Source organism: Podarcis erhardii (assembly GCF_964252035.2).
Source record: "Podarcis erhardii genome assembly, chromosome: 11".
Lineage (NCBI taxonomy): Eukaryota > Metazoa > Chordata > Lepidosauria > Squamata > Lacertidae > Podarcis > Podarcis erhardii.
This window is the reverse complement of record NC_138501.1, coordinates 37,432,583-37,455,669: the sequence shown is the minus strand read 5'-3', so window position 1 is coordinate 37,455,669 and position 23,087 is coordinate 37,432,583. Positions and strand designations below refer to the sequence as shown.

Sequence of the window (23,087 nt, the reverse complement as noted above, 5' to 3'; positions counted from 1 at the left end):
TATGCTATGCTATGCTCTGGCCATGGCTGAGACCACATCACAGAGCATTAAAAAGCCCTATAACATGGAACAAAAGCAGGTTATCTCTGAACTGTGGGAAGAGGTGGTAGTGAGTCCATGCAGGGGCATACAGTTGGAGTGCCATAGGGGCCATTGCCCTGGGCGCAGATTCTTGAGGGGGCGCAAAATAGGCACCCACAGCACAATGATGCCTGGTGCTCCTCTCCTGGTGTCAGAGGAAACAGTGCTCGCAGAGAGCACACCGGGCCATGCCATTCTGGAGTTACCGGTGTGGGGGCACCTGGTTTGCACCCGCCAAGTGTTGCTTCAGCTGGCTGGGCTCCCCTCTGTACAGGTGGACAGAGAAAAGCTTTGGCAGTGTTCCCCAGTCTTTCTTGCATAATTATCTGTTCTTGATACCCAACTAAGGCTATCCACAGACACAATTTATTATCCCAAAACTGTATCGGACCACCTCACAAGGAGGTGTAAGCATTTATACTATTTCCTACAATATTCTAGAATACACCTGTCCCATTTTACAGCTGGAGGTCGCTGAGACAGATTGATTTTGGGTAGTTGTCTGTCAGAACATGCTTGTCAGAGAATGAAGCACTATTATCTCATCATACATCAGTCACTGGAGGAACTGAATGGTGATGTCATAATCATGCCAGCAAATGGTAGGTGTTTTCTTCAGTCTGGCCAGAATTGTAGATTGCAGCCAACTTTAAAGTACTTTTTCCTGAAAACTGCAACAGCTATAGCAATGATTATTTTCTCTCTCTCTCTCTCTCTTTGTACCTCTTAGCTGAATAACTGTTGATATACATACTGAGATCCCCAGACGCTCTCTGATGCCTATAAATAACAGCTCTCTAGAAAGCCCAGAGGCTTCATTGTGGGTGTTTCAAATTTCCGAGCTTATAAAAGGATGCCCTTGGGACGACGAAATGAAATCTCACTTCCTTCCTATGCTCAATACATATTAGACATCTCATTGTGGGGGGCCGCAGACAATGGGGCGTGTCTTTGTTTTGTGCTTTTCCATGACCATTTTCCTCCTCAAAATTCAAAAAGGTAAGTCAGTGCTGCTATATCTGCTGTATATGTCTCCTGCACACCCCACTTCTTCTCCTCCTATATATGTAGAGCATGGTGTATATAGAACAACCACATGTCCAAAAAGTAATTTGGTGCAAGTTTTTCCCTGCTAGCCTAATTGCCTTGGTGGTCGGCAGGACAGAGGAGAGGCTGTGGGCCAGGGCGGGGTGTATTAAAACATTCTTAGAGCTATGTGGAATTCTGAACTAAACTAGCCACCGTGCCAAAGAAACAGAATATGTTAAGTACGTCTAAAGATGGACCCATCTGTCAATTTCAGCTTCACTCAGGCTGCAGGCACACCATACAAATTTAAAGTACATTCCCCTCCTCACAGACTCCTGGGAACTGGAGGGTAAGAGTTATGCCCACACACCCATAACTCATGAACTGCAGCACATTGCAGCCCACACACCCATAACTCATGAACTGCAGCACATTGCATTTACTTACTTACTTGCTTACAGTGGTACCTCGGGTTACATACACTTCAGGTTACATATGCTTCAGGTTACACACTCCACTAACCCAGAAATAGTACCTCGGGTTAAGAACTTTGCTTCAGGATGAGAACAGAAATCGTGCTCTGGCAGCGCGGCGGCAGCAGGAGGCCCCATTAGCTAAAGTGGTGCTTCAGGTTAAGAACAGTTTCAGGTTAAGTACGGACCTCTGGAACGAATTAAGTACTTAACCTGAAGTACCACTGTACTTACTTATTTCATAAAATATATATACCACTTGATTGTAAGATGGGAAAACCTCAAAGCAGTTTACAAATCCGACCTGATCAAATGACTTATGTCCTACAGGTCAACCTCAAGATATAGTTGAATGGATAGAAGAAGGTCAGCCTTTAGGATCATATATGGTTGCACTCATCAAAGGAAATAGCGTGTCATGTGGAGGAACTTTGATCAAAGAGAACTGGGTGTTAACAGCAGCCCATTGTTTTCCGTAAGTCTGGAGAAAAACTGATGCTTTGTAGAAACCTCTTCTCAAGGACCTTTTCAAGTCAGGTAGCAATATTTGCTTCATAACATCCATTGCTTACAGCAGCAGCTTGTAAATTCAAGAAGGGTAAGAGAACAAGGATATCCAACTGTGGGTTTGAAATGTGGATAACAACTGCTTAGAACATGGGTAGGCAATCTAAGGCCCGGGGCTGGATCTGGCCCAATCGCCTTCTAAATCCGGCCTGAAAACGGTCCTGGAATCAGCATGTTTTTACATGAGTAGAATGTGTGCTTTTATTTAAAATGCATCTCTGGGTTATTTGTGGGGCATAGGAATTCATTCTTCTTCTTCTTTTTCCAAAATATAGTCTAGCCCCCCACAAGGCCTGAGGGACGGTGGACAGGCCCCATGCTGCAAAAGTTTGCTGACTCCTGGCTTAGAACATATCTTTGCAGTATTAAAAAGATCTTCACTAGCATCCACTTGGCTTCTGAGTACAATTTAGGTGTTGACTGTCACCTCCAAAGTTCTACTTGGGTTGGGATCAGAATCTCTGGAAGCGCCTACCCTCATATGAACCTCCTCACACATTGGGTATCAAAAATGTATGTAGAAATGAACTGGGTGGTGACAAGTGACAGGGCGAAGGTCATTAGTTAAATTGGCTGGTGCACGTGTGGCTGCTCATGTCCAATGAGGAGAGAAGATCAGTTCCATTCTGGTTCCGTTCTCTCCAGAGATGCTTGGCTGGTACACTCTGGACAGTTGGAAGACTCCCCAGAGCAGTGTGAGTTGGTGGGGAGAAGAGAGATAATTCCATTGGGCAAGCAGAAATGGAACACTTTCCTTCGTGCTACGTTGGTTTCCACCTTTAGTATGGAATTTCCATTTTTATTCACTCATTTTTCACAGGCAACCAGACGACGCTGTTCTCCAGTCATTCTCAACATGTCTGCATCTGTACTGGAATTGTTTTAAAGATGTTTTCATTGTTTTATCGCTTCTTGTTTTCTGCCCTGTGCTCCTTTGGGAGGAAGGACAAGATACAAATTAAGCAAATAAATGTATTTTCCACAAATCCAACTTTTTCCAGAAGAATGGAAGAATAACATAGTCTCCACAGGTGTATAAGTCCTTCATGATTCTGACATCGGCAGTGACCTGTCAAACAAGTCAACCTTTTGCAGCTCAGCACACACTTGCCAGAAGCTTTCTGCCAGCCGCCATTTTATAACATTAGTTTTTTTAATCAATCTTTTAATTAGTGCTGAAACCCCTTTCTGACTATAAAAGAGTGGTCACAAATTAGAATGAGCAAGGTGATAAAATGGCAGCTGCTGCAGAGTTAATACTGAATATGTGATGAGCTTCAAATGACTGCTCACCCGTCTGAAGCAGCAAAATATATACATATGTGGATAAAGAAGAGTATGCAAACACTCAGAATGGTGAAAATCAAATATCAGTGTGGTGAATTTATCAGTGGCTTGCTTTTTCAGGGATGAAGAAACATACATGATTTTGGGAGCTTATTCGCGAACTAAAATGGAGCACGGAAAACACAAGGCTAACATTACCAAAACATTTTCTTACCCAGGATTTAATCCGAAGACATTTGAAAATGACATTATGCTTTTGCAGGTAAGTCGATGTTATGTAAGTGCTATCACCGTTTTTATATATATAGATATAGATATATGTAAGTGCTATCACCGTTTATATATATATAGTTTCAGGATGCCTCATGGAGAGCAATTCATAAAGGAAATATTATTATTATTATTTATTAATTAATATTATGCTAGAAGGAAGCCTAAGGTAGATTGCATGAAAATCTGTGGCCTCTTCTTGTCTATAGATCCCAACTATAGATCCTTTTTATGATTCCTTCAGTTTCAGTCAGGAAAAGGCCACCCTCGACCTGTAAAAACCATTCCACTTACCCACTCATATGATGACATCAAGGGTGGAACCCAGTGTGTCGTAATTGGGTGGGGAACAATTAATAGAAGAAGCGGATTTGATACACTGCATGGAGCCAACATCACCATCATTAGCAGAAGCGTCTGCAATGACAAGCACCACTATAATTCTCACCCTCCTCTGACAATGAATATGCTGTGTGCTGGTGAAAAGAAAGGCGGCGGGGACAGGTGTATGGTAAGAGAGTCTTTGTTTCTTTCAACTAATTCTGCACTCATGCACTCATACAGCTGCTTGCCCCCCCATGAAGAAATTTTTGCCTTTCAACTGATCGACCGAGGAATCAGTTAAATTATTATTTTTTACCAAATATTCAATAATAAAATAATAATAAACCTGAGGCATTGAATGAAGTACAGCCACTTGATTCATTTTTAGAAGGAATGTTCACCTTTAACACTTCAAATAAATAAATAAATAAATAAATAAATAAATACATACATACATACATACATACATACATACATACTCTACTATAGTAAGATACCAGAAGTCGCTTAAGACAGAATGAAACAGCCTCAACGTGCAATTAAAACCAATTAATCACCACTTAGAAACTTCTGTAATCAATCAGTCTGTAAATCAGTTTAAGTAAAATGAAATGAAATGGCCCTCACTTATTAAGAACTGAGCCTCTGCCTGTTTATGAAGTAAAACTTTAGCTGCTTAAAGTTTTGAATACACTGAAGAAGGCATGCAGCTTTTGATGAAGATTTCAGTTCATAATCTTAACTAGGCTTAGTGTTTTATCCAGTATGACTTGGGGAATCAAGCTATAGCTGTGTAGTTTTATTTATTTTATCCCGATTTGCTAGGAAAAATCCTTCCTTGGTTGAAGTCATTATTAAAATGTAGCGTGTTAACTTAGGGACTGAGGACCAATCTGGATTAATGCTGCTTGATGTTATTATTGTATTAGCATCATCAGCATCATCAACAACAACAACAATAATAATAATTATTAGTCTGGTGTCAGTAGCAGGTAAACACTCTGGGACTCATAGGGTGTGCCATCTGCCTTTGCCTGCCATAGACTGTATTGTGCTGCATTGCAGTCACTGTTTTAATTAAAATATTTTGTTAAAATGACTAATTGCAGAACTGAATTTGTTGTTGGAATATTATGACCGTAGGGAGGTATATAGATCAGCTTCTGCTTAATGGTAACATCCAATCTCTTCTTTCCTTTCTTTTCCTCAGGGTGACTCTGGTAGTCCTTTAATATGCCATGGGGAACAAACTGGAATCCTCTCATTTGTTAGAAAATGTGAAAGTCACCGATACCCTGGCGTCTATGCTCGACTCACAGCCAACCACCTCTCCTGGATAGACACAGTCATGAACAATGGCACTAGCTGATCACATGATTTTATGATACTCATTTTTTATACATATTGATGAAGCTTTTCTTTGTTTGCTGGTGATTCAGTTTATGCTCATCTTACTCATCTCTGTAGCTGAATTATAACACCCATTTAACAGATGGGAAGCAGATATCTCAGCACCCAAAGCCAACTGTGGGATCTAAATGCTGATCTGTGATCTGAACTCCCGTTTCTAAAATCTAGTTCCAAACTTCAGTCTACTGTCCGTATAATTAGGGGTTTTTCTTGCCTCTGGCCCAGAGAATTTCACCATCCACATACAACCTATTACCTTGAGCTTGGAGTCAAATTAGCAGCCTAAATCCTAAGCCTGATTGCAACAACAACAACAACAACAACAAGCATTCAGCCGCAGTCATGGGAAGCAAACTTGGGGCCTGATTTGAATGAATGGGAGTTGTGCCTTTGATGTCATCCACGTGTTCAAGCTCATTGTTTGCAGAATCAAAAGGAGGGTTTGCTTATCCTCCTTCACCCACTGCACTCCTAACCTGACTACTGTAAACATATGAAATTCATAAGGGGCAAATCAGAGAAGCAAACGTTGGTACTTAACTGTGGTAAGTTTCTTCTCTGTAAGGAAGAAGGGGCTCCTGGGTGTGTTGTTACCACCCTAGCACTTCAGAGAGTCACAATTTAAGTGACTTCTTGTATTAGAGTGGTATGCCTCTAGGTGATCCATATTTATATCCCTAGTGGCGCTGTGGGTTAAACCACAGAGCCTAGGACTTGCCAATCAGAAGGTCGGCGGTTCGAATCCCCACGACGGGGTAAGCTCCTGTTGCTCAGTCCCTGTTCCTGCCAACCTAGCAGTTCGAAAGCACATCAAAGTGAAAGTAGATAAATAGGTACCGCTCCGGTGGGAAGGTAAACGGCGTTTCCGTGCGCTGCTCTGGTTCGCCAGAAGTGGCTTAGTCATGCTGGCCACATGACCCGGAAGCTGTACGCCGGCTCCCTCGGCCAATAAAGCGAGATGAGCGCCGCAACCCCAGAGTCGGTCACGACTGGACCTAATGGTCAGGGGTCCCTTTACCTTTTTAACTCTGGAAAGAAGCTTGTCAAAATGTTTTAGACTATTGTTACTTTCCAAAACTGAGCTCTGCTTTGACCTTCAGTGAGTGTCAACTAAGGGACTGGCTCTTCAGAACTTCTTTACTGTTAAAGTCAACATGCAGTGGGATGGGAAAACAGGGACGAAGCACAAACACTGCCTCCCATTGCCATCATCTTTGGCCTACATGAGTTGGAGGGCAAACATCTGAAGTGGGAAGCCACTGTACTCATGAAGCGCCCCACATGTTTTAGATCCCTGGAAAATCCTTTGTGGCAAACATTTAACAGAAGATAAATATGTGAGATAAAAGACTGATATTTTCTAATCCACCATGTGTAACAGGGTCTAATTTGCCAAAAGTACAATACATCTGTTGACCACCATATATTGATATGGGATTGCTATGATGAGTTGTGACAGAAACATCCACTATGGTTTAGCCCTAAGGCAGGGGGAGCGACTTGTGGCCAGATATGGTGGACTCCAACTCTCTTCAGACTCAGCCAGCTTGGCCAATGGCCAGGGATTATGGGAGTTGTAGTACAGCAACATCTGGAAGGTTGCAGGTTCCCCACCCTTACTGTAAGTCAATTTCTAGCCAGAGTGTTGGGCTTGACAAAAGAAGTGAATAGTTCAGGTGCTGGCATTTCCTCAATAGGAGCTAATAGGCAGGAGATACAGAGGTCTCATTGGACTAGGCAAGAAATTAGAGCTTGGGGATAGATAGGATACCTCTCTGCCACATTTATACACAAAGAGAGCTAAAGATAATGTAAGAAGGGCACCGCAATTATGACATAGTGAATTGAGCAGGATGGAAAGTGAGATGTAGGGGGCAAATTTTGGCCTTGCATAGGGCGCCGCTGAAATTTGAAAGACCAAAATCTGCCTTCGATTTTGGTATTCACCTATACTGAGCAAAGTTAGTGCTTTTTGCTTCAAGGGGCGTTGTGATGTCCTCATGCAGCCACAGCTGATTGATTATGTGGCACCATCATAAAGCCAATTCAGAGCAAGGACATTGCCCTCACTCTGAAGTAGCCCCATGATGTCAATTGTGCGGCCAAATTTGATTTCCTGCATGGCATATTTATATCCAGTAGCAGATGGTGTGGTGGGACTGGGCCACTTATTGAACGTCCTTCTGGCCTAGTTGCTTCTGCTTAGTGGGACTGAGAGGGGAAGAGGCAAGATGGTGTAGTGAAAACACACCTGCAGGAAACAACAGATTAACTTCACTATCACGTTTGCACCACATTGACTTTGCCACCGCCTCACCCCTCCATGCATGACTCGTGAAGAAACTCAACCAAATTGAGGGAAAATAACAGATCACTGTTTTCATTTCACATAGATCTGTAGATAACAAGTTTCCACTGCATTTGAGCTCACCAGAAACCAAACTAGAAAACGAAACTAACATTGAGAGTCACTGTGCAAGTTAACAGTATGTGGACTCAAACACAAATGGAAAAATCAAAGTCTTTATTAGCAGCAAATACCATAATTAAGGCAACACTTTCCCCAGGCACCCTAATATTGGGAATTGCCACTGCACTGTGAATGCCCAGTTGACATGATACACTTCTTGAGGCTAATGTGAAACTCATGTAGTGGCATGAAGGGAATTTTATATGAGAACTTAACTTTCAACTTAAACACATATTCCTCACTGGTATGCTTTGTCAGGAATCCCTCAGCCACAGCCTTGCTTTGTCTTGAAAGGCAGGCTCACCAGAAGCCGTTTGATTCTCCCTTGGACGCAGCCTTCCTGGAACCCTTAAAACAGGCAGCAGGAAGAGACTACTGGCTTCCTGTCTGCTCCCAGATCCAGCCAAATCTCCTTGGTAGCTCCGTCAGTAGAGCATGAGACACTTAATCTCAGAGTTGTGGGTTCGAGCCCCATGTTGAAATGGAGTCTCCAGGCTGACTAGAATCCTGAACAGGAGCACTCCACACTGCAACATTTTGTTGCAGGTGCCATATTCCCTTGAGAAAAACAGTACAGATTTGCTTAATGCTTGTAAATTCTGTATTATATTCTGAGAAGAAGGTGGAGAAAAGGGCAGCCCTTGGTTTTTAAGTCCCATTTGATTTCTGTTGAAGTTACTTTTGAGTAAAATATATGTTGAACTGCAGCCCAACAGTCCTCCTCTACATGCAAGCACCACAATCCTGTAACTGAACTATTGCAAGCATAGCTGAGGGGTACCAAAAGCTTTTCAGCCATGAATTCTAGTTTTTTAACCAGCACCATAACTTGTAACACAGGACAATCTTTGCTGATTCGTTTTTTAAAAAGTGACTTGGTATTTGTCGGGTCATCCCCTAAAGACTGGGAGACTCACCTCTTTAAAACACTGCAACAGCAAGGGAGGGTATAATCCTGTGCCTCTCACACCGTTGTTTCAGTAGTCCCTTCATCCCATCTCCTCTCCCGGAAGTGGTGCCAGGACTTTAGGGCCCCACTCTGCAACGGACCACAAGGGCTCACAATAATGAACATTACCATCTAAGTACAGGGCCCTATCAGACCACATCTTGGCATCTGGAGATGGCAGGATAAAACCAGAGCCTAAAATTATTTAACTGCCCTACTGACTCCAACTACAATGGGGGCAAAGCTACAGCGCTGCTGGCAACAGCAGACAGAAGGGGGTGGCAAGAGGAGGGTCAGTAAGGGCAGAAGGCTGGGTGGTTGCATCCTCTCTCAGTGCCTCGTAGCTTATGAAGGGACAGGCACTGCTTTCGGAAGAAGACCCAGCAAGAACAGTGCTCAGGCAGTTTGGTGTGTATGAGAGTAGAGGCGGTGAACCTCAGTCCCGGGGGCCAAATACCAGGGCCAGCCACCCAGGTGAGGTGAAAGCGGCAGCTGATCCTAATGTAGATTTTTATTCAGGGCCAGCCCACCCATAAGATCAAGCGAGTCAACCGCCTCAGGTGTCAAAATCCACAGGGGCAGCAGTTCCCAAGGTAGATCTTTCTTCCTCTCTTACTCCTGATGTAGATCTTTCCTCATCCTTTCTTCCTCAGCAGTGAAGGAGGCACCATTTTGGGGTCTGCCTCAGGTGCCAAAATGTCTAAGGCCAGCCCTGCCTCCAACCCTCTACATCTGGGCTCTTAGGACCCTCCCTAGGCCGTGTCTGTTATGTACAGAAGTTCTCACCCTGGGCCAGCAGGGGATACTGTAGATAGTTTTCACTAAGGTCCACATATGCAAATAAGGGATTGAAAGTGACATTCAGTGATTGGATAGTTACAGAAAGTGGTTACTGTTGCGTTGTAGTGGAGCTCTGTTTAAGCAGGCTGGCTGAACCCTTCAGTTCAGTTCTGTTCTGGCCTGTGAATAAACAAGGGCTGTTTGAAGAATCGCTGTGTCATCTGATATGTTCATCCACAACTTAACAGTGTCCCCTCTCCTCAGCCACACTTTTCACTGGCCCCACTCTTTGTCCTCCTCAACTCTTTTTGCCTCACTGGCTGTATCCATGAACTCAGATAAGGCCTTCTTGGTTGGAGAGACAACACAGGTGGGTGTGCAGCGACCTCTGACTTCCATATGGCTGGAATGTAGCCTACAGTAAGAGCCACATCTATTGTTCCAAATGCTTTTGCATCCGGTCCCAGGTGACTCCCGGCAGGTTGCCCAGAGCAGGACACAGCCCCAAGCCTGAGAAAGGCTCCCCACCCACTTTCTGTGGTGATTTCCAGCTCATACGCAAATCACAGTTCCACCCACATTTCTCATGGCACTTGGCTTTCAGTAGCTTTGCGGTTCATCTTGAATACAGACCCTTCAGAAACCCACCCAGCCCACCTTTGTCAAATGACAGTTTAGCTTGTTCCAGCTATGACAGTGCACACGAGTGCAAAGGACTTGCTTCCTGGCACAGATTAACTGGAGAAGTACTTCTAATTGTGTTTTAAGGATGTTTGTGTCAAGTTTCAGGAAACTGTCAGGAGATGAAGATGCAGGTTTTCAGGAACCTGGTCTTTAAATGTCACCTTGAGACATGTGCAAGGTTGTTGTTGTTAGACTAGTAATAATATTAATCAGGATGTGCCAAGCTGGTTGAGTTCTATTTGTTTGGTTACACCAAAACAATGTTAGGCTTTAATCACCTGTTTTGTTCACTGTCAGCTGTAGTTGCATTGTTGAACAGTTTCCCCATGTTACCAAACTCAGCTTACAGAGACCGAAAGCAGAGATCTGTCCTTTTTTGTGCATTGTTTGATCCATAAATTGTTATTTATTTTCCTACAATTTAGCAAATTCAATTCAGTTTCAATGCAACATTCCCTTAAAATTTTGACTTCCCATCCTTCCATGACATTTCTGTTCAAATCCTTTATCTACCGCCTTAAATGTAATACTTATTTCTATGACATATATCCTACATTACATTCCTTTATCATTCTCATTCCTTTGCTTATATTTGCAGTCCTGCCTGCGAATTCATTTGACTATAGCATTTTCTCAGAGTCTGAAAAGGATCTCCACTCTTCCACAAACATTTCACCTTTTTCGGTCTCTTATTTTTGCCTTCAGTTTCGCCATCACCATACAGTCCAAAAGTTTTAAAGTCCATTCCTCTTTTGTTGGAACCTCTTCTTCTTTCCATTTCTGCACTTACGGAATTCCGCCTGCTGTGGTAGCATACATAAACAATCTAACTAACTTTTGGGACCTCCGCCCTGTATTATTCCCAAAAGAAATGTGTCAGACTTTTGGGGATCACAATTTTAAACATATTCTTCTATTCATTATGTATCATTTCCCAAAAGCCTGTCACTTTTCTACAAGTCCACCACATATGAAAAAATGATCCTTCAGACTGTTTGCCTTTCCAGCATTTACTTGATATAGTCTTCTACATCTTGGCTAGTTTATTAGGTATTTATTAAAATACCACCTGTATATCATTTTCAAGTTTTTTGCATTTATTAATCTGGAGTTATGGAGTAATGACTAGAATAACCCCCTTACTTTGAGGGAATCACCCATCTCTGTACACTGACTTGGAACTGTCATGATTTTCATCAGATCAGGCCCATCATCTGAGGTAGAGGGACTCTCTGCAAAACTTTGCTCCACTTGGTTTCTGCTGCGTGACTGCTGCCACCTTGTGGAAATTGGGCTACTAGCAACTGGAGAAGATGCCAGTTTCTTCACAAGGGAACTTTTAAAATGTGAATAGGAAGTCTTGCCTGGAGTCTGTTTAAAACAAAAAGCAGTAAAGTGATAACAATGGTGATACATAATAGTTTATAAAGTTGCTTATATTTATTAAACACACTATAAATTAATGGATTAGGTTTTGTGCAGTCAAATATTGTTTCAATAGTTATGGTTGTTGCTATTATTATTTATAGATTGGTTCCAGAGTAAGTCTGCACTTACCTGGAAATAAGACCAATTTAACTCAGAGGGATTTACTAGCCTGGTATAGAAACTGTGCTGTGAGTTAGCGGCATTTACGTATCAGTGAAATAAAAGTGTAAAGCCTGACAGGATAAGAGCCCTATTTGTACCAGTGGGAATTAAGTGCAACTAACATTGGTTGCAATCCTGTATCTACTAACCTGGGGATAAGCCTCTTTGAACTTGATGGGACTTACTTCTGAGTAGACATGCCTGTGCTTGTTTGTTTACCCTGGATCCAACCTACTCTTTCTAACTGTTCAAGGTGCTTTACATACATTCTCGTTAACATTAACAAAGCGATTTCTGAGAATCAGATTATGCCCACTAGTTCATTTGCAAGATGAATAGACCAATTTCTAATGAAACCAATCAAGAGGAGAAGAAGGAGAAGAAGAAGAAGAAGAAGAAGAAGAAGAAGAAGAAGAACAACAACAACAACAACAACAACAACAACAACTCTAATCCCCTGCATAACCATAGATCAGATGACAGTCTGGGAGAAAAATGTGGGGGAGAAGGAAAGCAAGAAGAAAATATGGTTTGTTGCCAAATTGTAAAACAGAAGGCATTGCATTTAAATGGAAAAGGGGATCTAAAATGCTGACTTGCTGTCAATAAATTTCTTCTAAAGAAAAAAAATAATCCAGTTTCTAGGCCCTGCAGCCAGAACTTTAGGCAAAGTGTGGGCTGGGGGGGGGGAGGACACAGCCTGCATTCTGGCTCCCTCTTCCACCTCCCTTTCCAAGTTGCTGGAGTTTTGTGTTTCAGCTCCTCCTTCACATTCCAGGCCTGCTTAGACTTCCCCCAAAATCCTCCAAAATGGAGCCGCCTCTGCCTCTGCCTCTGACAGCGTATTCTTTGAAAAGCTCGAGGCTGAAAACCAGGATTTTAATCATTTTCTTCTCTATGGTTTTGTTCACAGCCATACTGGGACTGCTGCAACTAAAGTACTTAAAGCCCAAAGTCAAAGACTTCTATTCCTTTGAAGTGATGGATCCGAAAGGCAGGGCCGTTTCGTTGGAGAAATACAGAGGCAAAGTAAGTGACACGTATTTTGTTTCTGAAATCTTTGCATGGAGCGATTGTCCTTTCCGTGCATAATAATGACATTTTACGTCCTTTGAGATGCAGGCTGGTTGTAAAAAACAACAACACTGTGAATGTAGATTTATTTTAGCAGTTAGAAGAATACTGGGAGTGGGAATCCAAGTCTTCCGAGTACAAGAAACAGTTCATAATATTTGCTGGTGTAAATGGAGACGTTCTAACTTCCAACAAAGTAGTTTCAGCAACGGCAAGGTTTCTCCTAATATCAGATGCAATGGACATCTAGCACACAGAACGGGATCTGTTAGACTTGAATTCCCATTAGCCCCAGCCTGCACGGCCAACGTTCAGGGCAAATGGAAGCTGTAGTTCAGCAACACCTGTTGAACTACAGGTTTCCCGTTCCTGATCTAGCATCTGGGGGGGGCGGGGGCTGGTGCCTTCCTGTGCTGCTTGTGAGCCTTCCAGAGTCATCTGGTTGTTGTCAACAAAGGGTCTGATCCAGCTGGCCTCTTGGTCTGCTCTAACAGGCCTGTTTTTTTTGTAAGTCATCAAAATGATTCTCTTGTTTTATTACAGAAGCTGCAAACGTCTGCAGAATCCAATGGCTAACTATTGTGAAATGCAAACAATTGATAAGTTTGATTCTTGGACTTTTTAATAGTCCCATTTCTTTTTTAAAAAAATGCATCTGTTACTGTCAACAATTGGATTTTGTTAACATTAGGAATAATCTAGCCAATGTATTTCGGTGAATTGAAGTTGTGCTGATGGTTTACATAATCCCTGCAATTTCTCCAGAGTGGGGGAGAGCAGTCCTAAGCAGTAATCACTGGTATTAATATTTTCCTTCCTGCAATTGAAGAAGTTTACAGTACTTTGTGGCAGCCAGTGGCTAAAACAATGCTGCATAGATGGATGGCTGTTTTTCTGCAATTGAAGCTAAGCTGAACATGTATACTTTTCCTACATTTAAATAACTGAGATGGTCAGAATGTAAAGCCATTTTGTTAACCTCGGCATAAGCAGTCTCTCATCCTCTTTCTTTCTCACTGCCCTGTTTTCTGTCTCCCTGAAGGCGTCTCTGGTTGTTAACGTGGCTAGTTACTGCCAGCACACAGAAAAAAATTACATCATGCTGCAGGAACTGCATAGGGAGTTTGGACCATACCACTTCACAGTGCTAGCCTTCCCCTGTAATCAGTATGGGGAAATGGAGCCAGACACAAGCCGGCGGATTGAATATCTTGCAAAATCAAATTACAGAGTCACTTTCCCCATTTTCAAGAAAATAAAGATTGTAGGAAGTGAAGCATCGCCAGCATTTCAGTTTCTAATAGGTAAGCATGTACAGCGTTACCTCTAGGGGGAAAGTGGACAGGAAAACATACAAAATGTGGTACTGGACACAGAACCCAGCTTCCCAAGAATCTTGTTTTTTTAAAACCACCACTAAGATTCTAGCCCTTAAGATGAAATCCTAACCCCACTGAATTGAGCAAAGGGGAGAGATGAGCAGAGATGTGGAAAGGCAGCTATGGATCGTGTGTTGATCAGCAATAATGATTAGCTCCTAGTTTCATATTACTGTAATTCATCAGGAGGAAGAATTTGGCAGTCCAGAGAATCAGTAGGAGCTAAGAACATCATTCCTATTGATCTCAGTGGCACTTTGACGCATCTTTTGGAGGCAGTACGCTTCAGAATACCAGTTTCTGAAAACGGTAGTGGTGGGCCGCTGTGAGAACAGGATGCTGGACTAAGATGGACCCCTGGCCTGAGCCAGCAGCTGGGTCTTCTGTCATCTGTCAGGGATTCTTTAGCTGTGATTCCTGCATTGCAAGTGGTTGTGCTAGATGACCCTTGGAGCCCCCCCCCCAACCCTACAGTTCTAGGACTCTAACATTCTTCTGTTCTTATAAGGGGGTTTTGTTTTTGTTTTAGCTTTAAAAAAATCTGAATGGTGCCCCTTTCTGCTTGCAATACAAACTAATCTTGTGTTGTTCTTGCAGATTCCTCCAAAGCTATGCCTCGGTGGAATTTCTGGAAGTATCTCATCAGCCCAGATGGGAAAGTCGTGAAGTTCTGGAGACCCGAAGAGCCCATAGAAAGCATCAAGCCAGATATAGCTGCTCTGGTTAGGCAGATCATTTTGAAAAAAAGAGAAGACCTCTGACAAAGCGGGTGTGCCTTTTGGATTCCACAGGGCAACATCTCTCCTCAACCCTTAGTACATTCCTGCTTAATAATGGTAAAAGCTGGACAAGCAGTGGTTTTTCTTACTGGATAAAATTTTGGTAGCTTTCAACAGAAAACTCTTCCCTTTAATGAGCAGCTCTTAAACCACCTGAGCAAAGAGAAGGATCGATATGCTGTGCACTTCACCCAACTGAGCCCTGGATCTGGCCTATTGTCATGGATAATGGGAATTGTAGTCCCATCTGGAGGACCACATGTTCTCTACCCCTGTCCTAGACGAATCAAAATAAGGTATTCTTTCTTTCCCAGCAGGTTACTTAAAACACCATTTGCCAAATAACTCAAGTAACACTATTTAACCCAATAATGAAAGTACAGCCTGAGAAATTGTCCTGCCATTGAATCATTCTGTTTAAAGCTGATAAAATATAGCATTTTATCAACAACAGCAGGAAATGCATGCTCCATTGAGGGTGGGGTGGGGTGAGGTGGAAGGGGGGGGTAACAAAAAAAATGTAAATAGTTTTTATGAAGAAGTTTTATTTTTAAAAAAGAGATAGAATAAGCCAAGTCTGTTTGGAGTGTTCTCTTCTATACACTGGTTTCCAAAATAATTTTCTATTACATGATGCACTATCGAGTAAACTGGAGCATACTGCTTAAGGGGGGAAAAGAGGGAAATTATAATTTTCCTACATACTAATAGCAAATTCAGTCTTGTGAGTGTGGACACTTATGAAACCAAAGCACCACTATTCACATACAAGAGGGAGGTCTCGGCAGGCTTGGAAGAACTCCAGAGTTTACAGAAATAATCGCCCAAATAGTTTTTGCAGGAGGAGGGAGGTTTCAAGCTGGGGAGACTCCTGAGAACCAGACTGATAGGCCTGAAGGACCAGATTTGACCCAAGGTTCCCCATCACTGCTGTAGCACGACCAAGAAACAGAATTATGGAATGCGATCCTAAAAGGATGCAGGACTTCTGGTGAAAAGAGAGGTGGGGCACCCGTCAGTGTTTACCTTGGCAAAAGTTTCATCTTACATTCTTCTGGGGGCCACACGGACAGGAACTAGTTTGGTGGTCAATATTTGGGGGGCCCAAGTGACGAGAGCAGGTTCAGATTCTACTCCAGTAGTCACTCCAAAAAGGAACCTTTACAAATGAATGGACACCCTTTATCCCTACAGTTCCAGTAAGAAATGCTGACTTTGGGGAAACTGTTGCCATGATGTCAAAAGCTTACTTAACACAGTCCTTTGCTGACAGATATCCTGCATGCCCTCCCCTCCACATCCCATGGTCATGGCAGGCAATTCATAAATACCAGTGTAAGAGCATAGCAAGTTTAACCATTAGTAAGTTCTCCTCTGCATACTACAAAAAAAAACAAAACTAAAAAGTGTAATAATTGTTTCTATTGTTCATATTGGGAGTCCCATACAAAAGAATCCGTACCTCAGTTATTGGGAAATATTGATCATCCACCTGTGATGTTTGTCTCCTGTGCTGCTTGGTGTCAGTCATGTCCTGTATAGATAAGGATTATTTGGGCTTTTGGTAAACTCAGCAGTTTACAGACGCTTCAGGTTACAGACTCCACTAACCCAGAAATAGTACCTCAGGTTAAGAACTTTACCTCAGGATGAGAACAGAAATCGCGCGGCGGCAACGGGAGGCCCCATTAGCTAAAGTGTTACCTCAGGTTAAGAACAGTTTCAGGTTAAGAACGGACCTCCAGAATGAATTACGTTCTTAACCCGAGGCACCACTATACCCTGCTTGCAGAAATAGTCTATTCAGGGAGGGAACATATGACAAACCCCCCACAAACCTCAGCATGATGAAAGAAGGTGTGGAGGTGGCTATGGAATTGCCACACTTCCCTGATGTCCCCATGTTCATGCTACATCAGAAGGGGTTATGTTGGTGTACCGATGTACATGTCTAAAGCTCTTCCCAAGTTGAGGAAGAATCCTAAATGGCAATAGGGGAGAAGATCCTCCTTGTATGGTATTCATACAGTGGTACATGATTAGAACTCCTTCTGAAGTTGCTTGAGCTTGCAGGTGTCAAGTGGGAATATTTTTGTTTATTTATTGACTTGATATCCCACCTTCCTCCCAGAGTGGCAAACAGAGGCACAATTTAAAAGCAAAGCAGAAATGTTCTAAAACAGTTATCGCATTATTAATAAAATAAAATCTAAAAGCAGCTACAGTTTAAAACATTCCAAAAGCAGTTAAAAATATTCCTCCACCAATGATCTTGGGGTTGCCAGGAGTGTTCCTCAGCCACCAGATACCTGGGTAAACAGGGATTCCCCCTGAAAGTTAATAACGATGGAGACAAGAACACTATAAAACACCTCACTGTGCAGAGTTGTACAGTGGGGTTGGCTCACACATTGAAAGATTGCGTGGAGAAGATTGTGTGAACTTTAGTGTTGAAACATGAGGCTCAAATGTGCATTGAATCTCTCTTGCATATTTTGTACATGAGTGAAGGGTAATGCAGACTAGAATGTGGAACAAAGAATGAATGTAACCATTGCTGGTTATAAATACTCCCATTACACACTGGGAACAATTTGCACGTGCAGAAGAAGCAGAATTTCAGAACAGCAGTGACTTCTCTTGTAATAGACACTTGCACACCCCAGTGATATGGGTCCTCCAGAAGTCTTTAGCATACAGTCTGACTGAGAGTGTCCCCTTTGTATATGACATTGCTTCTGAATGCCACTTTTCTGAAATCCCTTGATCCTTATAAACATCCTTGGCATTGAGGAGAGACAGTCTTAAGTCTGCTTAATCTACCAAGGATGCGACTTATCTTTGTGCCAGAGGATCTCAGGGGCTAGATCCCCATCTCCTGCGTTGGACTCCCAAAGCCACAGCGCAGAGATGGAAAACTTTTTCCCAATTTGAGGACCACATTGCCTTTTGGGGGATGCATGCCAATAGGTGGAGCAAGAGGTGTGCCTCTTAATCTTTGTAAGGTAAAGGGACCCCTGACCATTAGGTCCAGTCGTGGCCGACTCTGGGGTTGCGGCGCTCATCTCGCTTTATTGGCCGAGGGAGCCGGCGTACAGCTTCCGGGTCATGTGGCCAGCATGACTAAGCCGCTTCTGGCGAAGCAGAGCAGCGCACGGAAACGCCGTTTACCTTCCCACTGGAGCGGTACCTATTTATCTACTTGCACTTTGATTTATCTACTTGCTTTCGAACTGCTAGGTGGGCAGGAGCAGGGACCGAGCAACGGGAGCTCACCCCGTCGCAGGGATTCGAACCGCCGACCTTCTGATCAGCAAGTTCTAGGTTCTGTGGTTTAACCCACAGCGCCATCCGCGTCCCTCTTAATCTTTGTAGAGTAGGCTATATTCCAGCCATGCAAAAGCCAGAGGTTTTTACATACAATTCATCCATGCAAGCAAGAGGCATAATTGCAATTCAAGGACACATTCCAGCTGGGCCAAAACATTCAAGGACGTCACAGAGCAGGACCATTAAGGGTGGGGCCTGGGGAGGGACCACTGCCTTGGGGGAGCCGAGAGGCCTGGAGAGTGACATTTGGCCCCCAAGCTTGAGGTTCCCCACCCTGGCCATCACTGTTATTTCTACTTTCTTCGTTTTCACCATATGGCAATATATTCACTTCAGCAGACAAGCTAGTCTGGAAGGATGAGTTAAGCAACTGGCCAGAGTTGGAAAGAGCAGGGAACAAATTCATAAAAGCCGACAGTTTGATCAGAAACAGACTCTCTTATTGCAAGTTTTCACAACGCCGCAGGCACTGATGGGTTTCCGCAGCAGTGGCCGTTAACGATCCTCTTCCATCAGAGACAAATGGAAAGCATTTAGCCTATGACGCATGGTCATGCAATGATATGGAAGTGTATTTAGTTGCTGGAATAGGTACAACAGCTAACTAATAGTACACTGCCAAGCCATCACACACAAACACACAGAAAGAGGTCAAACAGAATCAAATGGATATTCCAGGATGAGAGATGCCACATGAAACAACATCTCTTGTTAAAATAAACAGCTGTTTGGAAACAGTGCAAGCTTTTAGACCAGGCTTTGTAAACCTGGTGCCTTCCAGCTGTTTCGGACTGCAACTCCCATCACACAGAGCCAGCACAGAGGCTGTAGCTGATGGAAGTTGTAGTTCGAAACAGCTAGAGGGCACCAGGTTGTCAATGGCTGCTTACAATAACCTTTTTATGGCTGCCCAGTGCAGAAGTAAAACAAAATGGGATAATGAAAGGAATATTGTAGAGGGCATCAATATTAGGTGTCCAGTGCCCTGCATATATGGAAATTGATTTACTTTTAATGCAGCCATTGATATTGGGTAAGTTACATTCATTAAGATTAGATATATCCTAGTTCCCAGAACCTCCCAAGCACTTCAAGGTGACCAGACCCATCCATAAAAATCACTTTATTCCTTTATTTTACTGTTGCTCTGAACAACTATGCTTGAAGAAGACTGTTGTGATGTTCAGAACTCTGCAAAGCAGCTAATGAGTGTGCTCAAATAATGCCAGAACATTTTCGAAGGTCTTACTATACAAACCCCTGCGGTTGTCCGATGATCACAATATGTGCCGTAGGCTGGCAGCTGAATGTCAGCTGGTGCCTTTCAGATATTCATCCAGCTAACAATACACTGCCATTCCACCACACACACAGAGAGACAGCTTCACAGCAGGGTCACTCCGACAACAGGGAAGCTGGGCAGAGGTGCAACGGGCACCCTTGTTGTATAGCTTTCTTCATATGCAGGTGACACACCTCTTTACCCCAGCCTTTTGACTATATACGTCTGTTTATGTATATAGATAGATTAGAATGCAATATTTTCTTCTGAATCATTTTAACTGATTTTACTACATTTATATCATTGACACCTGCCTTAGGACCCTATGATAAAGAGTGGGTAAGACATCCAAAATATAAAAATAAAAAGCCACCCTGTTGTCAAGCTGGTTAAAGAATGATTTAGTGATTCTGACTGCAGAGCCAAGGCAATAAATCTGGAATTTTAAGCACCTATTTTAAAGCTAGGCATCCCAGTAGTGTTCACAAGGGGGCGCACTCCCATTACATTTACAGTGTTTGGGAATGCAACAGTATGGAGTGCAACCAGCAGCTGTAAAATAGCAGGTATCCAAAACAGCCAGCTAGTACTGCACTGCCAAAGCGGTACATTCCTGTGTTCACATTCAGCGTCTGCACCTTCTCACTTAATGCAGAATTGCTTCTACCCAGTGCTCTTTTTTTTTTCTTAAAAAAAATGTGTAGGGGTTCTCTCATTTTGACATAAGAAAATCACCATTTTATAGTTCAAATCGGGGGAAATAAATACAATAAATGGACAAAAGTACACAATGTTTAGGGGTGTGCGTAGCCCTGCGTCCCCCCAGAAAAAAGCACTGCTTCTACCACCAAACATTCCCAACAGTAAATAGCCACAACCAACATTTATTCACTGTTAACACATTCATCTGTTTTGGCTCCTAGAACATTCATGTAAGCTTATGCCAGAGGAAAGAACCACTACGCAATGCCTGTCATTTCCCATACTCTCTTCCGGAGGACACGAAAGTGCAGCAGACAACCAAAAGCTTGCAGAGTCAGTTCTGCAGTTTTATAAACACTCACCTTAGCCAGAATCTGCAAACTTAGTTTTCTGGTCTGTTGGAGGTTTGTCCCCAGAGTTCTCATTATTTTCTCCTAGAAAGCAAACGTACAGAGATGTTACAATAACGCTGCTCAACCTTTAGGTATCAGGTCTGAACCGTGCAGACTTCAGTTCACATTCTTGGTGACTTGTAGCAACCCATATGCTGCATTTGCCCAGGCCTAGTGACCTTTCGCATACACCCTCCCCTACATCTCATGGTGCAGGGGACAGCATTTCTGTATAGGGTTTTGGAAAAAAAAAAAAACAAAAAAAACCCTCTACCCATCCTAACTAATCTGGAAGCACGTCTTGGTTGGGAAAGAGAATGAACTTCTGTGTGGCTGTGTAGCCTTCCATAACTTGCAATTTATTGTATTAGAATTAGATGGTCCTTATTTTTAAGGAACGCCACATACACCCTAACAGACCCATCACAATAATAATAATTAGAGGCACTGACCTTTATTTTCCCCAGTCTTGGCCTCCAAAGGTTTTCTAACACGGTGATCTAATGTGTGTTTGCTCAGAAGTCAGTCCCACTACAGTTTTCCCCTAACATCATAAACTAATGTGGGTGTATTCAGAAATGAGTCCCACCATATTAAACAAGAGATTGCACCCTTAATAGTTGAAGTTTTAATTAAGGCTGAAATCCTAACCTCATGGTGGGGGGGGGGGGAGCTCCACTGAATTCAAATAAGACTTACTTCTGAGCAGACACTAGGATTGCAAAGCTGGCCAGTGCTTAATGCACTGAGCATTCAGATCACTCTACTGAGTGTTGAAATTAAAATTTTGCAGGATATAAGTGTAAAAAAAAAGTAAATAAAAGATAGCAACAACAAAAAAGTGATGGGGGTGCGGAGAGAGACTGAAGGACGTAGATTTACCCACAACACACTTTCATCCGTCTTGACCTTCCGGGCTGCGAATCTTTCTAACTTCCACTCCATCTCTGAAGAGGGGCTTGCTGGCTTCTTACTTAGCTAGCTCTGCAGGAGCTGAACAATCCCTTCTCTTTCCTGATCCGCCCCCACTAGATGGAATCCTCTCCCCCTCCCCCCCCCCAGGCTAGAGGAATGAATGTTTCCAAACAACTAGAGGAGTTTCTGATCTTGCCTGTTGCTTCTCAAGAGGCTCTCCCAAGGCTGCCTTATTCTCCCCCTCCTCCGGTCTATGCCCACCTGCTGCTTGTCTCCGCAGAGAACCCCCTTGCTGCGTTACCCTATTCCCAATCTCCACTGAGGTCTCTCCTCGGTTGGAACCATTTAAAGAGACAGAACAAGCGGCAAGTAGAGCGGGAATCCCTTGCCCCGACGCCTGATTGGCTGAACCGGTGTTCTGACGCAAGGAGGTTCCCTTCGTTGGAACGCGGCGGCGCGCAACGTTCGCCCGGACGGCGCGGCCCCCGCCTCCTCCTCTTTCCCTTCAGTCTTTTCTTCCGATCCCGGGCAAAGCCCCGCTTCTGCTGCACGACGCGGAAACTCCTCCATTGTTTGCCGCGGGGCCGCGCGGGTAGAGCAGGTAACAGCAGCGCCAAAGAGCGCGGCGGCGGGCAAAGAAGCGCGGAAGGGCCTGGCTCGCCCCCTTCCCCAACCGATCTCCTGGGAGAAGATCCCTTCCAGGCTGTGGTCTCCGGGAGGTGGCTGGTGTAACTTGAGACGCGATCCTAACAAGCCCCCACCGCGGCTGATGGGGGAGGGGGACGTTGTCTGGAAAAGGCAGCAAATTATTAGTTCTTTTCTTTTCCAAGATTTTTATTGAACGTAATAATAAACATACAAGCATTGAATTTAAAAACATGAACACACAACCGGAGCACCAAAGAGAGGCACAGGCTGAGTTGTGCAAGGGACAGCACTGAGACTTTGGGCCCCTCCAGTCTGGTGTTTTATTGTGGGTGTAGCCTGCAATGTGTTCTTAAAGCAGAAATGGTGCATTAAATATTTTATTTTATTGCATTTCTATATCACATTTTCCTCCAAGGAGCTCAAGGGGGTTCCATCGTTTTCCTCCTCCCCATTTTATCCTCACAACAACCTGTGGGGTAGGTCAGGCTGAGAGACTGTTACTGCCACAAGGTCACACAAGGAGCTTTGTGGCTGAGTGGCGATTTGAACTCAGGTCTCCCAGATCCTAGTCCGACATTGTAACCACTGGTGGTGGCAGAACCATAGCGGGGGAAGAGCTGAGGACACCATTGAAATTCCCAGCCTGAGTGTGTGTATGTGTACATGCAAATG

At 43.5% G+C, this 23,087-nt stretch overlaps 3 protein-coding genes across 3 annotated transcripts; 2 read left to right on the top strand and 1 right to left on the bottom strand.

Moving 5' to 3' along the window:
- The first annotated feature begins 681 nt into the window (after nucleotides 1-681).
- LOC309352827 (granzyme A-like) lies at nucleotides 682-5,448 on the top strand. Its single transcript, XM_081881686.1, has 5 exons — nucleotides 682-1,080; nucleotides 1,914-2,058; nucleotides 3,558-3,699; nucleotides 3,952-4,218; nucleotides 5,242-5,448. The coding sequence occupies exons 1-5, from the start codon at nucleotides 1,020-1,022 to the stop codon at nucleotides 5,398-5,400; spliced, it is 774 nt and encodes a 257-aa protein (XP_081737812.1). The 5' UTR covers nucleotides 682-1,019; the 3' UTR covers nucleotides 5,401-5,448.
- Nucleotides 5,449-10,707: 5,259 nt separating this feature from the next.
- On the bottom strand, nucleotides 10,708-22,022 carry CDC20B (cell division cycle 20B). The gene is made up of 4 exons (XM_081881752.1): nucleotides 21,735-22,022; nucleotides 20,823-20,894; nucleotides 16,609-16,680; nucleotides 10,708-11,695 (listed from the first exon to the last, which is right to left on the bottom strand). The coding sequence occupies exons 1-4, from the start codon at nucleotides 21,795-21,797 to the stop codon at nucleotides 11,450-11,452; spliced, it is 453 nt and encodes a 150-aa protein (XP_081737878.1). The 5' UTR covers nucleotides 21,798-22,022; the 3' UTR covers nucleotides 10,708-11,449.
- On the top strand, nucleotides 12,686-15,538 carry GPX8 (glutathione peroxidase 8 (putative)). Its single transcript, XM_081881713.1, has 3 exons — nucleotides 12,686-12,943; nucleotides 14,031-14,292; nucleotides 14,965-15,538. Exons 1-3 carry the CDS (start codon nucleotides 12,725-12,727, stop codon nucleotides 15,126-15,128), a joined length of 645 nt encoding a protein of 214 aa, XP_081737839.1. The 5' UTR covers nucleotides 12,686-12,724; the 3' UTR covers nucleotides 15,129-15,538.
- Nucleotides 22,023-23,087: the final 1,065 nt, after the last annotated feature.

Coding starts and splice junctions, on each gene's coding strand:
- LOC309352827 (XM_081881686.1), top strand. CDS start 1,020: ATGGGGCGTGTCTTTGTTTTGTGCTTTTCCATGACCATTTTCCTCCTC. Junction 3,700..3,951: donor ATGACATTATGCTTTTGCAG/GTAAGTCGATGT, acceptor TGATTCCTTCAG/TTTCAGTCAGGAAAAGGCCA. Junction 4,219..5,241: donor GCGGCGGGGACAGGTGTATG/GTAAGAGAGTCT, acceptor TCTTTTCCTCAG/GGTGACTCTGGTAGTCCTTT.
- GPX8 (XM_081881713.1), top strand. CDS start 12,725: ATGGAGCCGCCTCTGCCTCTGCCTCTGACAGCGTATTCTTTGAAAAGC. Junction 12,944..14,030: donor TGGAGAAATACAGAGGCAAA/GTAAGTGACACG, acceptor GTCTCCCTGAAG/GCGTCTCTGGTTGTTAACGT. Junction 14,293..14,964: donor AGCATTTCAGTTTCTAATAG/GTAAGCATGTAC, acceptor TTGTTCTTGCAG/ATTCCTCCAAAGCTATGCCT.
- CDC20B (XM_081881752.1), bottom strand. CDS start 21,797: ATGGAGTGGAAGTTAGAAAGATTCGCAGCCCGGAAGGTCAAGACGGAT. Junction 16,681..20,822: donor GTTTGCAGATTCTGGCTAAG/GTGAGTGTTTAT, acceptor TTATCTATACAG/GACATGACTGACACCAAGCA. Junction 11,696..16,608: donor AATATTTCCCAATAACTGAG/GTACGGATTCTT, acceptor TGTTTTAAACAG/ACTCCAGGCAAGACTTCCTA.